Source organism: Haemaphysalis longicornis, unplaced genomic scaffold, assembly GCF_048455015.1.
Source record: "Haemaphysalis longicornis isolate Haplotype H1 unplaced genomic scaffold, Haemaphysalis longicornis Haplotype H1 scaffold_6, whole genome shotgun sequence".
Taxonomy (NCBI): domain Eukaryota; kingdom Metazoa; phylum Arthropoda; class Arachnida; order Ixodida; family Ixodidae; genus Haemaphysalis; species Haemaphysalis longicornis.
The window spans coordinates 28,305,367-28,316,377 of NW_027526407.1; the positions used below are offsets into that span (position 1 = coordinate 28,305,367).

The following is an 11,011-nucleotide window of genomic DNA, read 5'->3' on the forward strand; positions in this document are numbered from 1 at the left end:
ATTTGTGCGCTTCGAAGTTTTCAATCGTGCACCAACTAGCCCAACTTGCGGTATTGCTTAAATTCGCTGGCACGTGGATTAAATTAGATGGTGCTTGGATTAACTTGGCTGGTACCTGGATTAAATTGTACGGCAATTGGATTAAATTGAGCAGAAAAAACGGTAGTACATCATCGGTGCAATCAGAGGATGGAAATGATGGTTTATTTAGTTCAGCAGAAAAAAAAAAAGGGGGGGGGGGGGCTACACAGGCAGTGAAGGTATCAGACCAGAGCTTCAGAGCACATCACGGTTTGAAATGCAGCCACGCCAGTGCGACACCTACACGAACAGCAAGGGAGACAGTTCAAGTTCACATCCATACCTGGAGAACAATCATCGCCCGTCTGGGACGCTGCACTGCTGACGAACCGAGCAGGAGCAGGACACTGGGTCCCTAGAAGGGAAGCACAGGCATGAGCAGAGGACCAGGGCACACCGAGAGATGCCGTACCCACGCTGAAGGCAGGGACCGTGGCCTGCACTTCACGTCTGACGAGTACTCGCCGGCCATTAGCCATGACTGTGGCGATGGCCGTGGTGCGGCCGCCAGTCGCCAACAGGGTCGCTGCACGGGGCACATGCTCAGTGTCAGCTATGCAACAGGGGCGCGAACCACGGCAGGCAACACGAACTGGACTCGGTTAGACTGATGGCCCCCAAGACAACCGCAAGTTCAGCCAACGGGGTGTAGCATGTGTACAGCGAGTTGAAGGGGTAACACATTGCAAGAAAGGCAACAGCAGAGGAAAAGTTGACCACCCAGTTATAGTCCTGGTAAAATCAAAGATTCAGCTAGTTGGCGCATTCTTTAAAAAAATAAACAGTGTAAAACAACGAAACACATCAAGTAGGGTGCAGATGACACAGCAGTGTGCCTGCTCATACCCTCCTTTCTCTGTTCCCTTGGTTTGTGCCGTTTTTTAAATGGAGAGCATTTCTTTAACTCACGATGTCACCCGTTCTAGGCGTCCGTAGTAGTCCGCATCGCTCGCAGGTGCACCCTCTCGGCGTGATCGTGGCGTGATAAAGGCGGGTGTCGGCCAGGCTGGAACGCACTCATCGCCGCGCTCTCTCGCCAGCCCCGCTCATACTCGTCTACTCTCCGCTCAAATCGCGCGCTCTCTCCGCGGTCGGTTCGCGCCCAACAGGTGGGGGCGCGCGCGTCGCGGGATCAACATCTGTGGCGTGATCGTGACGTCAGCATCGTGCGCGCGTGGGGCGATCGTGGCGTGATAAAGGCGGGTGTCGGCGAGGCTGGAACGCACTCATCGCCGCGCTCTCTAGTCAGCAGTTGCCACAAGTGCAACAACATTAACGGAACGCAAACTACTTAACGTCGTGCGCCCCCGGAAATGCTCTGCATTTGATCATGCCCCTCGCGAGGGGGATGTTTCTTCCATCAGTTTGTAACCAAATATGGCGGCGGCCATGCAATTTGCCCGGCCGCTCCTCGCCACTCTTCCTCGCCGCTGGCGCTGGCCATTGCGGCGGCCTAGAGTTCCTGTATATGCTCCCTACGGGAGCATATACAGGAGCATATACAGGAACTCTACGGCGGCCCGGCGGCAGTTTTTTTCTTCGTTTTAAATATTCCTGGCTTTGCTCTTCCTCCATGCTTTGCTCGAACACTTGCAAGCACATCCACCGAGTTGATCATGCCGAAGCCACACAAGCCGTACGACCCGACTAGACAGGAGTCTAGGCAGCCCAGATGGGCACGGGATCACCTTTTGCGAGGCAGCAATCCACCCCTGCAGCAAAAACGATGTCCTACACACGAACCGACGCTTTCACATTTCGCACCAGGCGGCCAGGCGGGCGGCGAGCACGGCGTCGTACACGCACCAAATGGAAGGGTGAACCGCACAGACGTATAATCCTTGACTACAAACCACACCGCCGCTCTTCCGCGCGCTTGTTCTTAAATTCTAACAATTGCTATCAGCAGAAATTACCTCGCACATAAAAGTCACACGCAACCTGAAAAAAACTTTGCACAAAAAAAATCAAAAAAGAGTTTTACAGTGTTTGCTGACTATCAAACGAAGTACGCCAAACGTATCAGGTCTACATAGCAAACTTAAAATTATAACAAAAGCCAGAAATATAGCGCATGAATGTCTTTTTTTGTAAGTACGGAAAAGATATTATGTATAGTTACGTCACAGTTGCACTTTTTTGTTTTTTGTCTAGCGGCTACATCATCATTGTCATCGAGAACTGTAAGTTGGCGCCGCAGAGCGGTGAAGTATTAAGAGAAAAAAAAAAAAAAGCAACAGAAGTGCTTCAACGCAGCAGGCATTGAATCTAAAAAGAGGCAGTGGCTAGAAATCATATATGGGTTAAAATACTATTAATAACAGCAGAGCGGGGATAGAAAAGGATTGGAAAGTAGGCAAAACAAGAGCGCTTGTCCCGCCGACTTGTTATTCTTTCTCGGTCGCCTTCCTACTGCGCCCTACTTTATCGCAAGCATGAATAAATTGACCCTGCAAAACATTCTATGGATGGATTCAAAGCACTGTGGACGACACACTTCTCTTGCCCCTCCTCTTTCTTTCTCGAACACCCATCCATGCGTTAGAAAGTATTTTGCGCCTTTGTAGTGTTTTTAGGGTATTTTGCCATAGGTGCAGCGAACTGAATTGCGCAAAAGCCCTTCGACCAGGGACAGTCTCCTCACATTCCGAGAGCTCACACAGCATTACCGCCTCTCCCGCCGCAAGCTTCCACCCGCTCACTCATCCCTCACTCTGGAGGAGGAACGCCTCTGGCGTCAACTCCAAACGGAATCTCTACCGTGCAGAGCCGTCCTCCATCATGTCCACCCCTCCCTCTACCCATCCTCGCTCTGCCCCCGCTGCGGTGAAAAAGCCACGGTCCAACACCAAATGTGGGCTTGTGATGAGGACCCATTCGCTCCAATTAATTCTCCTGACCAGTGGATGGAGGCGTTGGGCCGCTCGGACCCCCAGCTCCAGAAGGAGCTCGTGACTCGAGCGGCTGAAGTCGTCGCGACCCTTCGGGTCGTGCCCACCGCGCCCTAACCCTTTATGTGAATAAAGTTATTTCTCTCTCTCTCTCTCTCTCTCTCTCTCTCGTTTCCGACGTACACAGCAGCGATTACAGCCCTGTACAACATTTATAACTACCTCGCAGCCCGCGGCTTTCAACTTTCTCCAGATAAGAGCGTGGCCATGGCCTTCACACGAAAAAATATGGATCGCTATCCATTGATACTGGGCGAACGCATACTTTCGTATGCACGAGTAAAAAAAATTCTAGGAGTTTTAATAGACCGCAACTTGACCTGGTCATCCGAAGTCAAACGGATACGGATGGCGGAACCGACTTTGCACTGCTGGGAAGTGGTTCAGGACAGAGGTGCAGGGTGCACCGAACGGACCCTTCGCGATCGGCTTTCGCTCGATATTTATGGCGCTTGTTATTTCTTGTGTTTTAAAGCAAAGCTTTCTGCTCTGCCAGCCAACGGTTCTTTTGCGGCGTGCGGAACAACAAACTCCCAACGCGGCGGAGGCAGCGGGGGGTGGTGAGGGAGGGAGGGGGGGTTTCATTCGCGGAGCACAGTGTAAATGGCGCGGCGAATTTACCCAGCGTTCCCCGCGCGCCGGAGCTGCTCACCTCGGCGGGAACACGGATGTTGCTGTCTGTACAGTGTGCGCGCGCTGTTTGAACCTCATCATGCGTAAAAGGTACAGGGTACTTACTGCAGGCCAAGTGATCCGACCTTGTGTTCTTCCACACGCCACGAGCCACTGTTGCTAAATAATTTGTAAAGGTGCGTGTCTCTTAGCTCTACCCTTGTTAAGTTTGGGTCCGGGAGCCCACGAGAACTACTCTGCACAGCTTCTGGAAAGAGTGTGTATTTCATGCTCGGTTCGCGTGAGAGAAGGTCATTTCACGTCACTTCATATGGTCGCGATGCCAGATGGAGTAAGGTGAAGGCGTCCGCCTGAACGGCGTGCTGGGCACCCGCACTAGCACAAAAATCAAAACATCAGTTGTCACTTCAGAAGGCGCCTCGCTTGCGGGCGGCTCGGTGTGGTATGGTTGGCCGGAAGAGACATGCACAGCAGCTCCTCGAGCATTCAAAAGCATTTCCCGTACCTCCAGTGACAGATCATGAGTCCAAGTCAGCCTTCTTGACCAGAGAAACGCCGGATTTGTTCATGGCTTGGAAACCTAAAAGCTACCCTTGCCAGAATCAGGGATTAGCATGAACCACTTGCGCTCCAGATTGCACCGTTGCCTCGCTTCTACTTTGTGACGCAATGACTACATCACGAGGAAATGAAAGGGAAACAGGGGAGAGAAATGCCAGCTTTATTTGCTTCAGCATCACCAAGCAAATAATGCATAGTTTCTCGTCGAACAAAAGTTGAGACCTACAAAGCGTGATCTTTAAGTTAAATAAAGTTTCATTCAGCCTTTAGTGTCTCTTCAAGGATGCAGAGCATGAATAATCTCAACACCCAGTAAACGCAAAACGTCCTGAGGACGTCCTCAAATGGTCTAAACGTCCTGGATCCTTTACTGGGCGTCCAGGGGACATCCACAGGGTTAGATATTGTAAATGATCCCTCAATGGTCCATCCTAGAGCTTATTTTGGACCACAATGGATTGCGAATGATCCCTAAACGATCCGTTGTATTACTTCTTTTGGATCACAATCCGTATGGACGTCTGACGCTGCCGTTACCATGGAGGAAATGCTATTACACTCGTATCCCTAGCAAAAATGCTGATATAAACTTGTATTAGTCTTATACATTTTTGTATTGGGTGTATATATAAGACGCTTATTAGTCGTATACAAACTTTTATCAGTTTAAATCCGTAAATCTCTAACCAAATTATTATGCAAAATAGGTCAACATTTTTTTTTCACTTTCGCTCCCAAAAAATGCGCTGCTATCAGACATGAAGAGAGCTGATGGGAGCTAAGAGCGCTAAAAGTGCTGCGCCTGTGAGGCCGCAAGAAGAGCAAGAATCCAACCCGAAAAGACTGCAACGAAGTCAAGCCAAGCCATGCCATGGTCTTCGTTGGGTAGCCAATATGGCGACAAACATCAAAGTGCGGTTGGCGTGTGTGGACGTTCAGGAAGAAGACGGCTAGAAGCAAACAGCTTGTAACATTATTTCACATCGGACGCGTGTGCATCGCGTCATCGAGAAGTATTGGAGATGTGTCTAACGCTCGCATAACTTTGGCAAGTATGAACGAGGCCGCCGCGCAACCCATCTTGGACCCGTCACCTCGCCGCTTCGAACATCTTTGCTCCTTCTGCTATGCTGTGTAACGAACGCCTGACATGTAAGAAAGCGTGCGCATCACGTCATCGAGAGGTGTTGGAGATGTGTAGCGCCCGCCTAACATTTACAAATACAATCCGGGCCGCCGCCCGACCCATCTTTCACCCATCACCTCGCCGCTGCGGACATTTTTGTTGATTCTCAAAGGAATGCCTCACGCCGAAGAGATTCCATTCTAATCGCGTGTTGCGGAAGGGTGAATGCCGTTTTGAAGTTGCATCACAATGGGAATGGTGTTCAATCGGCCATTAATGCGCTCGATGTGTGCCTATGACTGGACCGTGCAGGTTTGACTTCAGCTTTTTTTATTGCATGCTGCAGCTATTTTGTGGATTCGCATTGCAATTTATTCGTTCTTAATCAGGTTACGAAAGTATGCATCGTTAAATTATTCAGCCAGATTTCTGTCAGCCAGAGGAATTTCCCTGTGTACAGGGGGGATTAAAAGAAATACGAACGGAGCACACAGCCTCCAACGCATGCCGCACCGTCTGGCTGCGCTGTCAGTAAACGGCGCGCATGCGTAATTCTTTCAGAGTGTTTGAGAGTGTGGCCTACTGCTATTGGAAATGCTTGATAAAGAAGGGACGCCGGCCATTTATTTTGGGGCGTCTTCTTATGCTCTGTCGCCACTGAACATATTGTTATGTACTACATTCGGGAGCCAAGCTCGCAGCAGGCCGATTGCAGCTAGCACGATGCCCTTGAACGATCACCCTACTCAGTGGCGACGCAGCGTGAAAAGACGCCTCTCAATAAACGATCGGGGTCGCGTCTTGATCAAGCATTTCCCATAAATATAGGCCACACTCTCAAATGCTCTCAAAGAAATGCGCATGCGCGCAGTTTACTGACTTTGCAGCCAGACGGTGCAGCATGCGTCGGAAGCTGTGTGCTCCGCTGTTCGCATTTCTTTTAATCGCCCCTGTACCCTGATAATAAAACGTGTTGCCATGTTTCATTGCTTTGTTTGAACTTGCCACTGGTTCTGATAGAACTAGTACACTCTGGTAGACCTACCAGACTGATAGATCTAATAGACGAATACAGACTGATGGGCCTAATAGACTAATACAGACTGATAGGTCTATTAGCGGCAATAAATATGTACGTGTATTAGAATTTGTATCAGAATTTCGCCAATAAAAGAAAACAGTTAAAAAGTTTATCAGAAGTTCGTTTTTTTTTTCAAAATTAGCTAAGTCCACTTTGGGTGGAATCGAGAAAAACGTCGTTTTTTGCTCCCAAAATAACTTTGGCAACTGCTGAAATAATTTTTTGCTATGGTGTAGAAGCAAGGAAAGGATGAAGTTGAACAGTGCAGGGACGGGACTAAGGGCAGAGGCGACAAACACGGGCGCCTCTGCTCTTAGTCCCGTCCCTGCGCTGTTCAACTTCATGCAATGAACCAACTAGCCCAGTTACAAACCCTCCTTAAGGAAAGGATCTTATTTGAGCACTGAAATAGAAATGTGGCTGCATTACTTCCCTAAATGGTAAGTACTTGTAAAGTTCGGATCTGGCACACATTGATGTGACATGCAGGATTTGACCCATTTTGGATGAAAAGTTGTTAATTGCACAGGTCTTTGCGAGGGAATAACGGCTGGAAACATATCACTTAAGGGCTTTTTAAAGTAACCTGCACAAAAGTAGTAATATGACTCATTTTTCAGCGGCAATGCCTTGCTGCTCTGGAACTGAGGTCACTGGGTGTCGAGAGCACGATTGATGCGGACAGAAGTGTCTTCTTGGCAACATCTGCACTCTTCCTGTTCAACAGCTGCCTTTTCTTTATCTTGGAATACCCTCAAAAAGTTGGAAAAGTACTTCAACTCTTCATGCAGCTGCCATGATTCTCCTAAGCTAGAGAAGTCCCGTGATACCTTTCACCTTCAGGGGGGCTTACGTTGTGCTCGTACAAGCCACGCCTCTCTGGGGCACCTGAAAGATTCTTCCCTTTGCCTGAAACTGAAACAAAATTTGACACCAAGAACTGGTAATGTGGTTCTGCTCGAACTTCCAGGGTTTGTCTGTTGGGGTTCAGCTAGCCTATATAAACCGCTTTAGTTTTCTTGGGTTACCCGTGCCGTCTTTTCGGATGCAGTGTTTTTGCCTTCCCGCCAGGCACGGCTTCCCCAGGTTCTACTGTAACATTTAGGACGTGCCCGATTTCTGTAGTGAGGCCTGTTGCATTAGCTTGTGAAAAAAAGACCGAGAAAAAAGAACATTAGTTTGTATCCTGGAAGTGTACGAAAATTGTCCAGCGGCATCATTTTGACGACGTTCTGAGGATGTACGCTGGACGGACAAACGGACCCCGATTGGTCTGGCTGAGGATAAGATATGGACAACCTGAGGATGCTGAAATGTCCAGAGCCGGACATCCTGAGGATTTACCCAGGTTTGTTTTGCGTTATCTGGGAGTTATTTGCTCCAGGACGCTGTACTGGCGTCCTACTAAGCAGAATTCTCAGAGGTAGGGCTGTTTGGAACTACAGTGCTGAAGCTAAAAGTGACGCCGTGTGAGTCGCCTTCTCCTGATTACATTTTAGCAGTGCAGTATCTTTGAAATAACAGGCACGTTAATTTGTGTTTAAATAGAAATTTTTCCCATTGAGAAACGCATACCACTTGCAGGACCACAGCATCAGTTGCAATAATCCGAAAATAATTTGGCATGCTCTAATTAACAAGCTTTGGCTGTGTGTTGTGTAACAGCGCCTTCACCAGTGGGTCTCCCTCGCCGCATATGCTACCTTATAAGGGCCTTAAATCATTCACAGTTCGAGCCCCTTTGATACATAAAAAACTGATTTTTAGACGTTTGTGTGTGTCATACAAGAGGGAGAGAGAGAATCAAGCACAGAAGATGGTCACTCGAAACTGAAATGCATAAACACTCTTGAATTGATAATTAAAACGCCATGAAAAGATGTGTTCGAATCTTAAAGGTGTTGTGCCACCAAATTTTAAGTCTGTAAAAAGCCTGCTGTAGGCTTCCTCTGCATGCAACGACCCTCAACACGAAGTGCTGGGTACAGCAAGCGCTTAATATATATTTTAATTCGCTTCTAAAAATTACCTAAATGCTCTTCTGGAAATCGGGACCCATCGCTAGCGCCACTAACCATGACGATTGCCAGCGCAGCAAAGTTTGTGACGTCATACAACGCTAGCGACTCGAGCGACGTGAACGTGAACTCCAGTTACCACAGTTTGTTTGGTCGCTTGGTCGTATCGACACACTATACCGATACGACTGCGACGACGACGCGACGCCGACGAGACCGCGTTGTCACACCACGCCGACGGCGACACAAACACGTAGGCCGATGGAAAGTCGCCGTAGTGTGACTGACTCGCCGACCGAAGACGCCAACAAAACCGGTCGCCTGACTGGTCGCACGACGCGTCGTCAATCGACCGAGAAGCGAAAACTGCGCCCCGACAACATTCGTGCCGCAATGAACGTGGCTCTATTTTGTTAGTTTCTGGAGGGTAATAAACTCAGTAAGTTCCATGAAGCCCATACAACTCAACACTAGCGCTAATGCGATCCGTATTTTGGCGTTCGACGCTTCGGCCGTGCTCTTCGGCGACGCCGCTACCCCGGAATGCGTGTGCGATCGGCTCGCCTGCAGAAAATAGTTTCGTGCAGAAGAAGAGTTACGTAGGGTAATTTGGGTAATAAGAGATCAGTATCGGCAAAGGTTTTTAACGTAAAACGTAAAACCAAAGTACGGCAAGCACTATCCCTTTAGTGCAAAATCGCAGTCGCAGCCGGGCACACTTATTTTTGCGAGCGCTTTCGCAAAATAGCAGAGTTGATGGCGATAAGCTGTTGCGGGGGCTTCGCAAAACCTTGCTGCGCAAGCGCTATTTAAGAAATTTGAGTTTACAAGTCAGGAATTCTGTAAACTAGCTAGTAAACACCGACGTGCGACTCCAATGATGGGCCTCCATCTAGTACACCTGCTATATCGCATTGGCAAGTTCGTTGTTCGGTGGCTCAGTGGTTTCGCGCGTCGCGCCCGCCCGGTCAACGTTGCGAGTTCGATTCGCGGGGAGGGTAACTTTTTTTTTTTTTTTTTTTCGTTCTTTTTAGCATTTTTATGGTTTGCATATCCATGGTTTTCATTTGTCTGCATCCGAGGATGCAGACAAAGAATCCGTGTCGGAGCTGTCGCGGCTTGACGTGACGAGTCGGCGTGTTTACTTCCGTAGTGAAACACGTATGTGGGGGAGCAGACGCCGCAGTAAAGTCGCAACGTACCGCAGCGCCGCATGGTAGACACGCGTGGCAGAGCGTCCGCGCAACCATAGCCTCCTATATAACCTACTAAAGGAGGCTATGGCGCAACGCTGTGACGTCACTGCTTGAATCGGCGCCCAGAAACCGAAACCGAATCCTGTTCACATGAATCGTGCGATAATAAATTTTTTACTCAGAATATGTGCATGTGAGAGCATGTATCATGCTTTCTAATGAAATATAAAACGTTTGCAACAAAGAATGCACAAGCAACAAATTTGGTGGCACAACACCTTTAAGTGAACTCGTAGCTTGTGCAGCCCCAGATGGACAGATTACATTCACTGCACCACAGCTGAAAAATTTTATTCTCAAGAGTGGGGCGTGCATTTTCCTCACCAATGCTACTTTGTAATAGGGAGCGGGATACCTTTTAACACCCCACTTCCCACTTTGTTCTTCAGTGCCAAATGCAAGTCCTGTATGTGCTTGCCTTTTGCTTCTTTTTGAGCAATGTGGATAAAATGCTGTACGCCCGATTTCTAAATGTTATTTCTCAGTCGGTGTTCCACTGAATATCAATACTTGAACGAATTAATGACTCCTTTGTCAGCTGTTGTTTGTTACATCTCTCCTTTTTTCTTTCCCTCAGGGCCTGAGTGCAAGACCTTACTGCTCAGCTAGTGGCACAGTGAACGCGCCGAGAAAACTCGCCGCTTGCCAGGATGTTGTGGAGAGCTCCGTGCTTGAATGTGGGGCACTTCAAACTACTGGAAAGCCCTACAGGTGCGAGTTCTGCCAGAAGAGCTTCTATTTGATGAGAGACAAGGCTGATAACGAGAGATTGCACTCAGGCGAAAAGCCATATGTCTGCACTATCTGTCAGAAACGCTTTGCATGGAAAAAGAACCTGACTCGTCATGAAAGACTGCAGACTGGAGAAAAGCCATACATCTGCAACACCTGTCCGGCACTCTTCGCTCGGAAAGCGAAACTGACAGTTCACAAAAGATTGCACACAGGTGAAAAGCCACATCTCTGCATAATCTGTCAGAAGCGCTTCACTTGTAAAGGAAACCTTACTTATCACGAGAAATGTTTGAAATGTTATAAACTGTTGTGTAAAATGGTTCTTATTTCCCTGTGTCGCACTGCCACTGACATGCAAGGGTTCATGGGCCCAGTCAGGCTGCTAGTCCACTTTGTACTGCTGGCAGCAGACGAAAAACACGAGAATTGAAAACCACAAATACGGCTCATATGGAGCATCCTACAATCTTCGATTTAAAGATTGTAATGTTGCCCTACGTGTGTCACACTTGCTTCGCTTGAGGTACATGAAACGCCAGAGTAGGTCTTTTTTCCCCTTTATTATATCG

The 11,011-nt window shown here is 48.4% G+C and overlaps 1 protein-coding gene across 1 annotated transcript in view; it reads right to left on the minus strand.

Annotated features, from left to right (window-relative positions):
* LOC144142389 (uncharacterized) overlaps positions 1 to 11,011 on the minus strand; it is a 462,336-nt gene that overhangs the window by 41,132 nt on the left and 410,193 nt on the right. Inside the window, exons 2-4 of the mRNA XM_077673870.1 lie at positions 1,998 to 2,022; positions 494 to 607; positions 365 to 436 (exon numbers count right to left, since the gene is read on the minus strand). Coding sequence (XP_077529996.1) covers positions 365 to 436; positions 494 to 607; positions 1,998 to 2,022 — 211 coding nt within the window. The remainder of the gene's footprint in view (positions 1 to 364; positions 437 to 493; positions 608 to 1,997; positions 2,023 to 11,011) is intronic.